At 48.6% G+C, this 17,402-nt stretch overlaps 1 protein-coding gene across 1 annotated transcript in view; it reads right to left on the reverse strand.

The window, feature by feature from the left end:
• Positions 1 to 17,402, reverse strand: part of DPYSL5 (dihydropyrimidinase like 5) — a 48,389-nt gene that overhangs the window by 11,156 nt on the left and 19,831 nt on the right. The window contains exons 2-7 of the mRNA XM_046662596.1: positions 12,376 to 12,534; positions 10,117 to 10,296; positions 9,238 to 9,306; positions 7,224 to 7,268; positions 5,343 to 5,418; positions 4,044 to 4,200 (exon numbers count right to left, since the gene is read on the reverse strand). Coding sequence (XP_046518552.1) covers positions 4,044 to 4,200; positions 5,343 to 5,418; positions 7,224 to 7,268; positions 9,238 to 9,306; positions 10,117 to 10,296; positions 12,376 to 12,534 — 686 coding nt within the window. The remainder of the gene's footprint in view (positions 1 to 4,043; positions 4,201 to 5,342; positions 5,419 to 7,223; positions 7,269 to 9,237; positions 9,307 to 10,116; positions 10,297 to 12,375; positions 12,535 to 17,402) is intronic.

Genomic DNA, 17,402 nt, shown 5'->3' on the forward strand with positions numbered 1-17,402 from the left:
GGTGCGAGTGGCTAAGCCACGGCAGGGCTTTTCAGGGTTCCCGGGTTGGCTAAGAACTCAGGACAGACACTTCTTTTTTTTCCTCCCCAAAGCCCCAATACATAGTTGCATATTCTAGTTGTAAGTCCTTCTAGTTCTTCTATGCGAGCTGCCACCACAGCATGGTTACTGACAGACGAGTGGTGTGGTTCGGTGCCTGGGAACCAAACCGGGGCCACAGGAGTGGAGCGTGCTGAACTTTAACCACTAGGCCATCAGAGCTGGCTCCGCAAGGGCAGACGCTTCTGATGGTGACAGAATGCACATGGTGGCAGACTCTCTGCTTAATGAAGGAGGCAGATAGCTGGCCCATATTCAGAGATGTCTGTAGGCTGAGGGCTCAGAGGGGGTGAGAGGCAGAGGGGAGAGAATGCCCATGTTGCTCAGGCCTCGGGGGGGGGGGAATACCCCTGGAGGGCAGGGAGGGGCCTGGCTGGAGCATAGGGTCAGGTGGCAGAGGGGGACAACAGCTGGGACCACACAGTGGGCGCCCTGAGAGTTTAATTTTATTTGTAGGAGGCAGCAATGCAACACAAGTGCACATGGCCATCTAAGATGCTCACGTTAGAAGGGGAATCTGGGAGCAGAAGGCATTATTGGGCTTGGTGAGGATGCACACTCTTAAGGCTCTCAGATGATTCCGGGTCAGGCTGCACATAGGGCTGTTTCACTGGGGGCCTGGCAGGGCTCACTAGCCACAGCTCTGGCCAAATGTATGATATCCTTGACCAAATCTACAGCGAGATGACTTAGCTCTTCCTGTGGCATGGGCTGGTATCTCCCTGGGCCAAAGACGCTGCTCTGGGCCCTCTCAGGGACTGCAAGGGTGATGCCTCCACAGAGCAGAGGGTTCGTTCCAGGCTCCCCAAGGGTGCCTCACACTCCCCGGGCCTGCAGAACCCACCAGAGATTAACAGAATCTTTAGGGTTTCACTTTCTCCTCAGGGGTTCTCCAGACACGTGGCAGGCCCAGATCAGAAGAGGGGCCATCAGTCATGGTCTGCGGTTCAGGGACCCCAGAAGAACTGGCTCAACTCCCGTTCTTTAACCAACAAGTCCTATTGGACACTCAACTTTCTAAAGAGGCTCCTACACAAATAGGTGCCCCTGGGCAGGTGTGAATGACTGTGGTTACATGCCAGAAGGGCTTTTGGGGTCTCCAAATGCTGTCCTGGATCTAGGAGATAGGAAACAGCCACTCACACTCTTTAAAGTTTAAAACATGACTGGCTTTGTTAAGTACTTTAAAATCTTACATGTTTAAATGAAAAAAATTCTGGTCCCTTTAAGAAATCAGATTTTAAATAAAGGACAAATCCTTACATCTATAGATTGTACTTTTTTTTTTTTAAAGATTTTTATTTTTTCCTTTTTTTCCCCAAAGCCCCCCGGTACATAGTTGTGTATTCTTCGTTGTGGGTTCTTCTAGTTGTGGCATGTGGGACGCTGCCTCAGCGTGGTCTGATGAGCAGTGCCATGTCCACGCCCAGGATTCGAACTAACGAAACACTGGGTCGCCTGCAGCGGAGCGCGCGAACCCAACCACTCAGCCACGGGGCCAGCCCCTAGATTGTACTTTTTACCCTGCTAATCCTAAGAAATCATATCCTAAAGTAGATCATTATGAAGCAGTTTATATTTTCTTATAGGAATATGATAATCGGTGTCTGGGTTTTCTAGCAAGTATTTTGCATAACATCAATTATCACTAACAAATTTGTCTAAAAAGCAAAATTATAGTAATCATAAATTTCTACAAAAATAACTAAAATGTTAAAACTATGCTCAAAATCCTATAAAACTGTACATATTTACAATACACACCAATTAAAAAAGGGATTCAAACTATTCTCATAACAGTTCACAAGGAATTACAATTCTATTTAAATGAATAGAATTTATTTCAATGATTTTAATAAATTTGACAAAATAGGCGAGATATAAAAACTTAAATTATTCAATTAATAATACTTTTCTCCCCTGCCTATTTGAACTCGTGTGGGTTTGGGCACTGTAATTTGGGTGAGTTGGGGCATTTACTCCTTTTGTGTTCTTTCAGTAAATTTGCTTGTGGCAAGCAGAGGTGTTTCAAAAGAGTCTTTGACCCCAGAACTGAACCCGCATTATTATAGTGGGTTCTTGATACTTGTGTGTTTTTGTTGTGTTGATAGTGATGAAAGAGGCTAGTTTTTCCCAACAAAAAGCATTTTTAAAAGTAGGGACTGAGCTAGCATTTCTCCCCTCATCTTCTTTCAGTCTCTTGATTTCTTTAAATCTGTCAGAGCTGCTGCTGTCAGTATCAGAGCAAAGCTATGGGACAGATTGTAATTACTGTCACTGTGCCATGACATACACTGCCCCCCCAGGGGCCACCTTCACCCCGGGGCCCCGTGACTGCACGCCTGCCACCAGTATTTGGAAAGCTCCCCCCTGCACGCTGCTCTTTAGGTAGTTAACACAGCAGCATGTTGAGTGGAATTTTCCAGTTGCTGGCAACCAGGACCGAAAACTAAGGACATAGATAAAATAAGTGCCCCATTATCTAGACAGCCGCCTTCAATTGGGCTGGTCACTTCCCTCAACTCTGCCCGGTGTCACCCTAGAAGAGGCATGTCACCTGCCACGCCCTCGTCTATCAAAGCAGAAGACAGGGAGGGAGACCGGGGTGATGGCAGAAAGGAGAGCCCAGCAGTCTCTCCCTCCTTCCTCTTTTCATGGGTTGAGTGGTACTTCCCGGCCCTTTCCCCAACCCATCTACCCCACAGTCAAGGAGGGGACATTTTAAGAAGTTCACCCGTGGAGAACAGAGGTGATAGCAGGGGGTACCTGCCTGGGCGCTAGACCGGTGAGGCTGCCTCTGAGCCCCAGTAGGGAGTAGCGAAGCTGTGTGAGCGTCCTCTGAGCCCCAGACACTGCAGAAGGTGGCCGGGCTTAAGCTGCCTTGCCAGGGTCCTTGTTCACAGGGACATTGCTAGTTTGGGAAGGTGGGGAGGTGTGGGTAGAAGAGGTCAAGCTGGAATCTGTCTCCTGTATTGGGGGATTGTGTGGGGTGGCACGAGAGAGCCCACCCTGGGCACATGCCCTGCACAAGGAGGACCCCAAAGGCCTGTCTTTTGGCAACAACTAAAGCAGAGCACAGATGTGTGCTGGGGTATGGAGAAGAATCCTCACTCCCTTATCCTAATCTCCCTGCCACCCATCCCTAAGCTGGGGGTGGGCGCTGGGGACGGAGGGGTGGTGAGACTGACTTTAAACTGGACTGGACTTTAACAACCAAAAGGGAAGAGAAAGCAATGGCCTCTACCCAAAATGTCACTAGAGGGAAGAAAAAAGTTGCAACCTGTTATTGGGACAAAACAAAATCTTTTTATGTTTGTGAGCCACCAAATTCACACTGTTCATTACACCATTTTATTTAGATTTGGATTGAATGGGAAAAAGCAGTGTTAGAAAAAGGAGGGGGAAAAAGGAGATCTGGACGGACAGGATGGAGGGAAAGAGGGAGAAAGTGAAGAAGAAAACAGGAGAAGGGGAAAGAAAGACAGAAAAAACACACAGAAGGAGAGAGGTACAAATAAGGAGAGAAAACCACATGTGAAACAACGAGAAGAGGGAGAGGAAAAGAAAAAAAAGAGAAAGGCCCGCGAATATTGTCAGATAAGTCAGAGGCCACATCCTACAGCTCCCCAGTGGGCATCAGTATAAGATATCAATGTCTTAAAACTCTGAATAACCACTGTTCACAGTTTTATACACGCTCTTTACTCTTATACCTCGGAAGCAAATCCAGCGGTCATAGGAACTCCATGGGATAGCAATTATCTGATGGGCTCTGGAGAAGGTAACAAAAGCAAAATCATCCTAAGGGCACAATGAAATCAAACCTAGGTCAGATTTGGGGCCTCTACACCATCACCTTAAAGATCTACAAATCCCTGGAATGGCACGCATCATGAGTTAATGACGTGCTATGGGGCCACTGCGGTCCCGCTGAAATGCCTTACTTGGCCAGCAGGCTCATGAGGTAGGTTGAAGTGTTGGTGTCCAGTCTCAGGGGCGGCACTGTGACGTAGGCGGCTGCATGGGACCAGTCCTGGTGGTAGTAGTGCAAGCCTGTCAGCGTGGCATGCGCAGTCGTGGTCTCGGCCAGCACGACCTTCCCTGGAAGAAGAAGGGTCAAAGCATAACTAGGAAGCCAGTGAACCTGAGAGATCATTGTTCTGACCCTCTCATTTGACAGCTGCAGGACATGAAGGCAGAGAGAGGAAGGCACCTGCCCAGGCTCACTCGGGCGTTCAGGAGCACGGCTGGGTTCAAGGCCGAGTGCCCCCGATCCCCATGCTGACCCCAGGCAGGGAGAACAGAAGGGCAGGGGCGCCGAGGCGGGGCAGCACTGATGGCGCTTAGAGGAGTGCGGCCTGGCTGGAGCACGGGTGCTGAGGGTGCTGACGGGAGCACGGAGGGCTGCGAGCGCCACACGGGGGGCAGTCTGCACAGTTTTTGGAGCAGGTGGGCGCTGTGAGCACCTTCACAAGAATCACTGGGGGTGGGCTCTGTAGCAGGGGCTGGTGGGCCAGGAGATGGAGGTGGATCCATTTGGGAGACAACAGTGCAGGTGACACACCTGAGGGGCTTCCACCACGGGAGGGGCAGGAGGCAGGATCTGGAAGCCAGGAAGCCCTTGCTCCTGATTTATATCCCCAGGTTGGTGACCATGACTTTGTTTCTCCTGTTACCAGGAGCTCACCAGCACCCCGAGCTGGGACTATAAGCAAGTAGAAAGCCTCCAGGTGTTGCCAGGTGCTCAGCAACAGGAGACACACAGCTGCCCTCGGGCTTGTACATGGGGTTCCAGGCGGCTGTAAGGAAGTTGGACCCAGATACTATAATTTCTCCAGGGACTTCCCAGGTATCCCCTCAAATGGCCATTGGAACTGGTCCAGGATTTCATGTTGGTTACCAGGGCAACCACTAGAAAAACCCAAGAGGCCAAAAAGATATCAATTAATGAGTTGATTTAAAACTTGGAAAATTTTACCAGACCCGGGAGAGGTGACAGACACTTCTGTAAAGCTGTTAGGCATACAAATGTGCAGAGGAAAACACTCTGCTTTTAATGGACTGAATCCAGGTTAGTGCAGGGTGATTCTGAGGAAGACAGCAGGAGAGAAAAGGGAAGGGCAGGCTCAGGGCCTGGCCTCGCAGTGGGGGAGCGGGGACAGGGAGTGCATGGAGCTGGTGGGCCCCAGCAGGCTGCAATTCTACCACATCTGTGCACCGTCCATCCCAGCCCAAGGACTCACCTTGCATCTTAGCAGTTGCGATGACATCACCAGCCGAGATGCTGGACACATTGACTAGGTAGATCGGACAGTGAGTCTAAACATGGAAACAGTGGAAAGGAGAGAGCATCAAAGCCATAAACTTAACAAGCAGCAAGATAATCTGGCCAGATCAGTCCTGGACCCAGCACCTCCCCCTGCAGTGCTCAGCCCCGCCCCCAGGGGGACAGTGATCTTCTGCTGGGAACGCGGGGCTGGCTGCAGGAGCACAAGCTGCAGGCTGGGGAACCACATGAAGCCAGCAGTGCCCAGCACCTGAGCCCAACATGGGAACATCAAGCCAGGATGCTGAGTGCCGAATCTCACATTGTCTACCAGCTGATGCTAGACTATTTATAACTTAAAACAAGAGACTATTTTAATTTCCTGTTCATGAATGTGATGACTTAGAGATAGTCATATATCATATTTCATATCTAAAATTATGATGCCTGTCATCTGGGGGCTGCTTTACCAGTGGACAGAATGTACCCTGGAGAAAACAGAATACAAGGGGTTCAGGCGTCAGCGTCCAGGCCAGACTCTGAAGGACAGGACCGGTCTTGCAAATGGACACCTGGATTGTAACACTGATTAGCTTTTCCTCTACCGAGCCACGTGGCCATAGTCCACGGCTTAACTTCCCTGAGCAAGTGTTGGAGCTAAAAACGAGGAGCTGCCCATTTGTTTTTCCCATCTTTCCTTATTCTGGGTGAAGTTTCCATCAGGAAGTAAGTGATAAAACTACAGTTGTTACGACAGTAAAACAATGTCCTTGTCAAGCCTGCAGACTTATAAACTGCTAATTGGGAATGTGTTTTCCCAAATGTCCCTCTGATGCCTTCTTTGATTATCAAATTAAGAGGACAGAGAGTTTAGGAGCTGGCCAGACGTTTGACACGCCTGGCACAAGTTCACTAATTCTGAGACAAGCAGGCCCTTCAACCTCTCTATTTTCCCAGCACCACACCCTCAGCCTGACATCCTCCGGGGCAGCCCCACTCTTTCGAGAGGAGAGGTCCTCAAGTCAGTGTCTGTTAGAATCACTGATGGCCTTGTTAAAACACAGATTGCTGGGCGTCACCCCCCAGTTTCTCATTCAGTGGGTCTGCAGGGGCCCGAGAATTTGCATGTAAAGTTCCTATTTCTAACAAGCAATGCTGATGCTGCTGGTCCAGGGACCACACTTTGAAGACCAGTGTCCTGGAGGAGGTAGCTCAGACTATCTGAGCAAATGGAACCCTTCAATGCCACTTTAGAAGGAGAAGTCACCTCGGCACAGGGCTGTCCTGTTTATAAAGCGCTTTTCCTCCCATGACTACTCTGATCTTCACAAGCGCCCTGAGAGTGATTATCATATGTCTCAGAGTGGGTGAGTGACTTGCATATGCTTGAAAGCTTGTAATTGTTGAAGGCCCCACATCTCTTGCTTGTTCCCACCAGTGCCCCCTTACCCTGAGAGGGCTTCATGCTGAACCACACCAACAAAAAATTATGAAGGGCTCAGAAGAGAGGTTTAAATCACGGTTCTCCAAGTAAACTGTCTGCCTGTTCCTCTACAAGAAACAGATTCCAGGGCAGTGAGGCTCTGCGGTCCCCCATCCTGTCCTGCCTCCCTTGGGAGCCATTTCCACTGGAGCAGTGAAGGCAGGCTCAGCAAGCTCAGCGGGGGAATGGAGAGCTGAGGGCAAGGAGGACTCCTGCCAGGTCTGTGGGAATAACAACGTTCATTCAGCACACAGTTTTGGGGTCCTGTGAGCCAGGCGTGCCGCCAGCACCAAGAGCAGAATGGGACTCCACTGGACAGGTTGGGTTCTGATCCAGAGCTGAGAATGGGCTTCGGGTGAGCCAGGGTCTACTTACTCTGTTTGCAATGGTGATCACACGGTGAGTGGCTTCGGCCTCCAGCTGGTAGAAAGAAAGGACAGGAAGAAAACAAGCTTCACCATCTCCCCAAGCAAGTCCACATCTACCCAGAGCCCACCTTGTGGAAAGTGCTAGAATATCCGACACAGAGTTGAAGGGGCCAATTGCAACTACGGGGGCCAGCTTGGAGGGAAGCCCTGGGCAGGGGCACCAAGCTCCAATCACCTCCGCTCACACTGAGAGAATCCTAGGACTTAGTATACCAGACATATCCTTGCTGGATGCTACTCAGGGCTTAATTAAAAGGCAATGAAACAGGGGCCGGCCCTGTGGCTGAGTGGTTAAATTCGCACCCTCCACTTTGGCAGCCTGGGGTTTTGCCGGTTCGGATCCTGGGTGTGGACATGGCACCACTCATCAAGCCATGCTGAGGCGATGTCCCACACAGCAGAACCAGAAGCACCTACAACTATGTACTGGGGGGCTTTAGGGAGGAGAAGAAGAAGAAGAAAAAAATGAAGATTGGCAACAGATGTTAGCTCAGCTGCCAATCTTAAAAAAAAAAAGGCAACGGAACAAAAAGCAAAGGCAAACTTGGAATCACATCTCTCCCTGTTTTCTGGTGTATTCTCTCCACAGCCACCTCAGCACTGTAGCAAAGGAGCGATATCAACTGCTATCATAGCGGAAATTAGCCTAGATCAGGGTTTCTGAACCTGAGCCCTACTGCCCTTCTGGGTCAGATAATTCTTTGTGGTGGGGGCTGTCTGGGCATTGTAGGATGTTTAACAGCATCCCTCACCTCTACCCACTAGATGCCCACAGCACCATCCCCTCAGTGGGGACGACCAAATATATCTCCAGACATTGCCAAATGTCCTCTGGGGAGCAAAGTCTCCCTGGGCGTAGACCCAGGACCCTCGTCTTTAACCAGCAGATGATGACAGTGATAATTCTTGCTATTACTACCCCTCTGTGGTCAAAGTCTTGCTCTTCCCCTCAGGCAACTTAACAAAGTCCAGTCCTGTGCCCCTCCCCGCCCACTCCTGCTCCCACAGCCTCACTCAGTGCATTTACTTTGCTGAGTCTGGTGCATCTTTCTCTACCAGTTCTCAGGTGCCCAAACTGGAGCTATACTCAAGGGCTCTGACAGACAGAGACGACCCGGGGCAGGAGTAAGGGGGGACCTCAGCTGACCCACGAAGGGCCGACTTGGTTCCTGTCTGACGGCTGACCCGTTACATCCTGTCTCCCTCTGGCTCCTCATCCCTCAAGGCCTCCCCATCCGTCACTCATGGACATCCAACCACCTCTGCCTTTAAGGCTCTGAAAAATGAAAGACAGCTTTCTCCTCACAAACGGATGTCTGAATAGGGTCACAGGGCAAGAAGGCACCATTTGGCTAATGTGGTCCCTCCTGAGAATTCTTCAGCAGGGGGATTATGGGATTGGTATCGACGCCCAACGAAACTGTGCAAGGATAAAGCCAGAGGGCACGAGGAGAGCAAGGCTCTGAATTACCATCTCAGTGAGTAATAGGTAATAAGGGGGAGGGAGTATGGACACATATGTGCCTCTGGCTTCTGGTGGGAAGGGTCCAAAGCTTTCCTCAGATGCTCAAAGGGATGATATCCCCAAAACGCTGAGTCGGTGGCTTACAGTCTGGAACGTCTTCTAACATCTGAAGGCACTTTCAGTCTGTCTTTTTTCTCCTGATTCAGTTTTGGGCAACGCAACCCCAGGCATGCTCACATCGTCTCCCTCAGATCCTTGAAATCAGAATCAAATGAGGTGTGTTTGGTTTCCCCTGAATTGTCTTTCTCAAGGAAGCTCAAGGCCAAGTCAGCCTCAGCATGGAGGAAGCTGTTCCCTGGGAAGCTTCCAGATGGGAATTTCACCCATGGAGAAAGCGATAATATACAACCTATAGTTACTGATATCTTTTCTATCCTAAAGATTCTGTGAATCTACAGGAAAGGAGCTGACAAAGGACACAGGATGTCTTCCTCACCTCCTCTGGACGGCTGATCTCGATTCCTTCTGGGCCTGTGATACCCAAATCTAGCGCCTCCTTAGCACCCTGAATAATAGCAAAAGGAAGAAAATTGAAGAGAATCATAGACGTACAAGAAAATAATGAAGCCAACGAACAGTGAAATATGCTAGACACAGCCCCTCCCATAGGCTGGCTACTTCTCTCACTTCTGCGCTATTCATCTCCTGAAGAGGGCAGAATAAGTACAGGGCTCCCTCGCAGTAAGGCTCTCCTGAGGCTCACTTCATATTGATTGGACGTATCTTTTCCTCTTAAAAATATAGTTCCATAACTAGCCATCAGGCCTGGGACACCAAAGACAAGAGCTCTTTATTGATCTGAAAGTCAGAATTTTCCCACTGGAAACGTAGTCCAATCTCTAGCTTCCAGCCACACCTAGGCTAACCCTGACCCCGTCTCCTAGTCAAGACCTAAAAGTATATACCAGTGAGCAGATCTCTAACATCTCAGCTCCTCTGGGAAGTACAGGAAAGTGGAAAACTGACTCTTATTTATTCTGTATGTCGGATCTCATTACAAATATCTCTTAGAGGTGCTTCAAATTCTTTTGCTATAATGGAATTTAAATATTTTGTCATTAGAACTAAGAGATCATCATCTAAGACTTAGAAAACTTGTTGGACTATAAAGAGAGATTTGTTTCCTACAGACAGTAAAAAAGTGTGGATTTTCTCACAAAGATTTGTTGTCCGAGGTGTTAACATCTCACACTTTCTTTTACAACTTGTTTTGTCTTAACCTTGTGGGATGGGTGATGGGTGGTCAAGAATCTCTCCGAGAACCATCTCTATTGGCACCCAGGCCCCCCACCCCCAACATTCTCTACCACCTTACCTCGGCCACGAGCTCCCCATTTTCAGCATGGACTCGGGCAATGGCTCCAATGTCCTTGCAGGCGTGAAACACTTGGTACAGCTCACTGTCCCGCAGCATATATAAGTCCTTGTAGGTCATGAACATCTGGAACGAGTTGACACCCTTTTCCCTCACCAGTGTCTCCATTTCTGCTTTCACCTGGAGAGCAAGATGCAAAGGCAATGCCACGTGCGTACAGATGTTCAAGAGGCCGACCGCAGATGCTGGCCCAGCGTGGAGGAGACGTGGGTCAGTCAGTGGAGTCACTATATGACCTCCTGCGACCTCACAGTATCTCCCTTTCCTCCACTGCACAGGCTGCTGTGAGGTCAAGCGAGCCAAGGATGCAGAAGTACTTTGAAAGTTGTCAAGCAGGACACAAACATAGGAATTGTATGGTTACTCCCAGGCATGTTTCTCCTATCGCATAGGCTCGTCCTGGGTTTCTGACTCCAAATCAGCCTTCTCAGTAAGTGCACTAATGACCTTCACTCCTACGGCCGGTTCCCCCTCCTCCATAATGGGAACAGTGTTACAAAGAAAGCACAACAATGCTAAAAATCCAGAGACCCTGGGGAAAATCTATTTTAGGAACAAAGTCAAACATGAACAAAGCTATGCGAATAAGAGGGTTCATCCCAACATTATTTATATTAGGAAAAACGGAAGTAACCTTCGTCCAACAATACGAAAACAAATTGAAGTTCATCTACTTGACAGAACACTAGGCGGCCATCGCCTTGATGGTCAGGAAGACCATGCAGCCACACAGAAAATGCTCACACTTAAGTGAACGAGTCGCCATGTAAAAACCATGTATGAAAAATGACTAGAAAGAAACAAGCTAAAATAACAGTAGTGATTGTGTTAGAGTGACTCAATTAAGTGATGCTTTTCTATTTGAAAAATCTGTAATTAGAAAAAATTATTTTATTCTTACGAAAAGAATTTTAAATTCTAGATGCATGGAAGTCCCCACCACCTCTAGGGACAAAAGGGTGGCTGGCCTGGGCTTAGTGTTGCTGAGAAGCTGCGTGGACTCTCTATTCCAGGCCAACAGTAGGGGAGGGAACAGCAAGAGGCTCGGGGTAGGGGTCACGCACCCAGGAGGGCGTCCGAAATGGACAGAACCTCCACCGAGATATGGGATGGTTGACACTCAGCGTGGTCTGCAGCTTTAGCCCAGTACCAAGAGCGGGGAGGTCTTCACAGGGTGAGGGCTGGGGCGCTCTAAGGCCTTTCATAAGCAGCAGGTTGGAAACCATGGAAGAGACTGGGGGAGCCCCACACTCAAGGCTAAGACCTGAGGGGAGAAGTAGAGCGAGGCTTTAATTACCACCTCAGAAGGGAGTCAGGCCCTTTAGACTCATAGCTGAAGGCCCACAGCTGGAGAACTTTCTTAATACTTGCTTAATTTTGATTCTAGGGTACCCACTCGAGTATTGGCACACAGTGACTAATAAACAATTGATGAAAGAACAAATATCCAGGCTGCTTCCCTGGGGGAATAACAGTAAAACTCCAGAAATGAAGCAAAATCTAAATAAGCCTGTACAACTGTTTTAGGGAGGAGCAAGGAAGTGGGAATCCAGGGAGAGGGGACGGGACTCTGGCCCTGGGGCCTGGGGCACCTGGAAGACAGAAGAGCCAGGGGCCAGGGACACAGAGGCTGAACGGAGAAGGGGCTCCATGGGAGCCAGCCTCAGCCACACACCAGGAGCAGCCTCAGGGCTCTCAGAGCAGGAGCTGGGCCCCAGTAGGGAAGAGGTGTCCCACTCTATTGGTACCAGGCGGCACTGAGCCAGGACAGGACCCTCCGTCTGAGACCTCAGCTCAGTGCTGCCACTCCCAGCATGAAATCCAACCCTCGGAGCCTGACCCTTGCTGAGCCCACTACTGAGGAGCATCCTGCAGGTGTTGGTGGCACCTAATGCAAAGCATCAGGAGATGCTGAGAGCCTTGTGGTCAGAGCAAGGAGCCAGCGCTCCCGAGGACGTTGGTCTTAGACCCTTTGTGTCTGCTGGAAAACTGATTCTTCAAATTAAGTAGAACAAGTGCACTCTCCCCTTTATGGAATCATCAGTGTTTTTTCTTTTGGCATTAGGGGAGTTCGGATGATGGAGGGAGGGGTGTTCCACACCTGCAGGAGAGCACTACAGTCCAGCTGGCTCCAACCAATGGCCCCTCTGCCTAAAAGAGCCCTTGCTGTTCTTTGGGGGTTCCACCCAGCACTGTTACCTTGGGCGCCCACCAGGTGATCCCCACGTGGAGGGCGTAGTCACAGCAGACCTTGGGGTCGGCCAGACCCCGGCACTTTTCATAGGCATCCACGAGAGAGGTCTCCTTGTCAGGCAGGACGTGGCCGATGATCATGGTGGTACCTCCAACTAGTGCCGCCTGAGGGGGCAGGAAAAGCAGTCTCGTCACATCTCTACCTGCAGCCAAGTCACTGACGTGGGGAGACATGGGGTCCTCAGGTGAACATTCAGGATAACCACAGACCCCACCGCACAAGAGGCTGTGAGGCCAAGTGTAGCAACGTTTGGGAAACGGTAAGGAGCTGTCTGGACACACAGGAGCCACGGTGTGACTTTCATCATTACCATGGATCCAGCACACAAACCTGCTTCTGTCTCATCCTGAGTGTAGCTTGGTGCTTTGAAAAACCACTTATTGTGTCACCCAAGCCTCAGCCAACCCATTTCCCAATGAGAAGATCCCCCCAAACGATTTTTGGCCAAGATGAATACATAGATGACACAATCAAATGTATAATATAACATATGATCAAATGTCTACTTAGAATATTAATTTAGTTACACACATATTTAAACTATAATGAATAAAATGTTAATTTGGATATACCGTTTTGTTTTATTCTGTCACATTTCATGAAATAATTCTAGTCAAAGTTTTCATGTGCATCTTCAACCTCAAGTCTTTGTCTTTAGTTTTTCCAAGCACATTAACTTCATTTCCACCTATCTTGTTGGAGATGGAGCACTTTTTAGGCTCCTGTATGATTTATCAGTGAAAAATTATCCTATTCACAATCTCCACAAGATACTACTTAAAAAGAAACCTTTAAAAAGCCTCGTTTGCGGGCTCGGCCTGGTGGCGCAGCGGTTAAGTGTGCACGTTCTGCTTCGGCGGCCTGGGGTTCACTGATTCCGATCCTGGGTGCAGACATGGCACCGGGTGGCAAGCCATGCTGTGGCAGGCATCCCACATATAAAGTAGAGGAAGATGGGCATGGATGTTAGCTCAGGGCCAGTCTTCCTCAGCAAAAAGAGGAGGATTGGCAGCAGTTAGCTCAGGGCTAATCTTCCTCAAAAAAAAAAAAAAGCCTCGGGGGCTGGCCCCGAGGCCGAGTGGTTAAGTTCGTGCGCTCCGCTGCAGGCGGCCCAGTGTTTCGTTGGTTCGAATCCTGGGCGCGGACATGGCACTGCTCATCAGACCACGCTGAGGCAGCGTCCCACATGCCACAACTAAGAGGGACCCACAACGAAAATATACAACCATGTTACCGGGGGGCTTTGGGGAGAAAAAGGAAAAAAATAAAATCTTTAAAAAAAAAAAAAAAAAGCCTCATTTGCAATCACAAAGAATATTCGCAAGAGTAATTACTAAATCTGTATTAAAGATGCCCCCCCAACACATACACACAAACTTTAAAAAACCAAAACCAGCATTGACCAATGGCTATTTCAGGTTAATGTGTTGTTCTCAAACAAAACTTTATTAAAATAAAATAAATGAGGGCTAGCCCCACTGGCCTAGTGGCTAAGCTTGGTGTGCTCTGCTCCGGCAGCCCAGGTTTGGTTCCCGGGCGCAGACCTACACTGTCAGTGGCCATGCTGTGCTGGTGGCCTACATACTAAAAAAGAGAGGAAGATTGGCACAGATGTTAGCTCAGGGCCAATCTTCCTGAGCAAAAAAAACTTAAAGAAAATAACAAGACTAAAACAAATGAGACAGGGCCCTGTAATACGAGAGGCTTTGTGAGGGCTCTGACATAAGGTAACTCTCCTCTTTGATGAATGAAAGTTTCAACAAAAGCTACTCTTCTATTTGGATCCTTATAGTGATTTGGAATCAGCCCCAGGTGAGTCCCTGCTGCCACCTCCCAGCTGGATAACCTCAGCCAGGTTACTTAACCTCTCTGATGCAGATTCTTTACCTTTACAATGGGAATAGTCCCCTTGCTGGACAGTGGTGAAAGTCAAGGGAAACAGCCCTAATACAATGGACTTAGTAAAGTGTTGTCCCACTGTGCATAAGAATTCAGAGCTTAGTCATTTATCTCTGTTTTCTGTAGGGGAGAAAAACAGCACAGTGCAACTGTTTTAATGATTTCATGCTTCTCTGTTCAGTTAAATCCTTAAATCAGAAATATTGCTGGGGAATAAGGGACTGAAAAAAAATTAGTTCAGTGGCTAAACAACAATTAAAACGAAAACTCTTGCGACACTGATTTTCCACGCTGAGCCTGCTCGGCCAGTGAGACTGCTCCCCATGTTGTCACGGAAAACCCAGGGGTCTGGTTTCCTGCATGGCTCAAAGCAACCAAGAGAGGGGGCTAGCTCACACGTGGAGGAACCGCGTCAGGGGAGGCAGAGAAAGGAGAGAAGGGGAAGAGCAGCAGATTGTGGCTTTACTAGCTGGCTCCTGTTTCTGATTTTGCTGGATCGTGCCAGGCTGATTTATTCCCACAGCAGGTGGTTTACTCTATTTTGTCCTGAAATGCATTTCTTGCTTTTATATGTGGATATGGGGGTGTCTGATATATTGGGATCTTTACACACTACATTGTTTTATTTTTTCTGTGGTTCTAAATTGCTTTCCTTTGCACTCCCTCAGGATGTCTGTAGCCTTGGGTAGAAAAAAGGGAACCTGGAAACAGCTGATAAGAGAGCCAAGCCCCTTCTTAGCGTCTGTGGGTCCCAGGGCAAGAGCAGAAAAGAAAAGCAGAATCTCTAAACCATTAAAAGTTACGGATCAAGCTAACAAACTGTTACACAGAATATATTCTATCCTCCTACTCGGACAGCTATGTCTTCATGATGACAGAGAAGGCCAGCCTTGAATTCAGAATTCTGAGAGACCTTGCAGTTCTGAGCTACACTGCAGGGGATGTTGGCCTTCAGCCTCTGCACCTGCCCCCAGCCTACAGCCCCAACCCCGGGTTCAGCCTGCAGCCCGCTAAGCTCTGTCCGCCCTCTGCAAACTGCTGCCCGTGGGCTCAGGTGTGCACGCACTGCTGACATGACCCCAGGAAGACAGACAGGTTCGCGCAGGCCCTGAAAGTGCTCAGGGCCATTTGTTGGGGAATTCCAGGGACCCAGAGAGTGGCCTAGGAGTGGGATAGTGGCAGACATGCTCCTCTTGCCTGGGTCTAAGGGTCGTAACTGAAAAGAGTTCTGGAAGGAGTCAGGAGCCTTGGGCAGTGGTCCTGACTTTCCCACTGACTGGGTGTAATCCAGTAACAGCCAGGTGCTTACTCTGCACCTCACTTCTCAGGGATCAGGTGGCAATGGAGGTGAGAGCATCCACAAGCTGGGCAGGGGCACACGCATACCGGGAAGAATTATTTCTGCTGTTACCCAGGCCTCAAAAAGAGTTGAACAGAATCAGCAAACAGTCCCCAGCTGCAGGCTTGGGAGCGCAGAGCAGACGCTGGATGTGCCAGCGCTTGTTTCTTTGCAGACAAGATACACAGAGCAGGCTTTTTAAATACGTGCAGCTCCCACCCACGGGATGAACGCCAACGAGTGCAGTCCTCGTGGGAATGTGATATCACAGATGTGACAGACCTTTTTACTGTCATCCCACACAAAACAGCCTTGTGGGAATCAACAGCAGAACAGGACCAAATCCTGTTCCTGCGGCTTTCAAAAGGATGTTTACGAATACTGACTGTATGACTGTTGAATGTTCTTAACCGCTTGTATGCAAAAGTGGTGTTGGCTAAGTCAGCTGGGGAAGACCTTTAGAAATCAATAGAAATGATCATGGAGGCTAAGTCATAACACGGAAAAAGGGTGATGCTACAATGAGTGAAAAAGGCGGAATTCAATATGTGTGCCCAAGATGCTGAGAAGTATGTTTAAACACACACACCCACACAGAGGAAAAAGTGGAAGGACATATACCAAAACATTAACAACACTGGGGTGATGAAATTCTGAGTAATTTATTTTTTCTAATTTTCTGAAATTTATTTAATAGAATATATTACTCATAACATACATTTAAAAAATAAATTTAGGGGGCCAGCCCGGTGGCATAGTGGTTAAGTTTGCACACTCTGCTTTGGCAGCCCAGAGTTTGCGGGTTTGGATGCTGGGCACAGACCCACACACCACTCATTAACCCACACTGTGGCAGGCGTCCCACATTCAAAATAGAAGAAGACTGGCACAGATGTTAGCTCAGGCACAATCTTCCTCAAGCAAAAAGAGGAAGACTGGCAACAGATGTTAGCTCAGGGGCAATCTTCCTCGCCAAGTAAATAAATAAAAAAATTTGGAAGAAGCTAAAATTATTTAAAATTTAGTTAAACATGCTTATGTGTTTAAAATACTTTCTTTTAAAGTTATGAAACACTTCCATCATATAGTAAAAGTGTAGAAAATAAAACAGCACCTACCCACGAACCCGCTAGTCACCTATCACACATGTTAACACTTTTGCTGTTTTTTAAAACATTTTTAAAGAAATGACGGGGCTGGCCCCGTGGCTGAGTGGTTAAGTTCTCGCACTCCGCTGCAGGCGGCCCAGTGTTTCGTTGGTTCGAATCCTGGGCGGGGACATGGCACTGCTCATCAGACCATGCTGAGGCAGCGTCCCACATGCCACAACTGGAAGGACCCACAACGAAGAATATACAACTATGTACTGGGGGGCTTTGGGGAGAAAAAGGAAAAAAAATAAAATCTTAAAAAAAAAAAAAAAAGAAATGAAATAAAATATTTCCGATACAACTGAAGCCTCCATCCTATTCCCATCCCTCTCCCCTCAGGTTGATATAAATTTCTCCCATTCAGGTTTTTATGCTTCTATTATGTTTGTTTTGTGAATTTAAAAAATTCACCCAAGTTGGGGCTGGCCCCGTGGCCGAGTGGTTGAGTTCGCGCGCTCCACTGCAGGCGGCCCAGTGTTTCGTTGGTTCGAATCCTGGGCGCGGACATGGCACTGCTCATCGAGCCACGCTGAGGCAGCGTCCCACGTGCCACAACTAGAAGGACCCACAACGAAGAATGCAC

This window comes from Equus quagga, chromosome 5 (assembly GCF_021613505.1).
Source record: "Equus quagga isolate Etosha38 chromosome 5, UCLA_HA_Equagga_1.0, whole genome shotgun sequence".
NCBI classification, from domain to species: domain Eukaryota; kingdom Metazoa; phylum Chordata; class Mammalia; order Perissodactyla; family Equidae; genus Equus; species Equus quagga.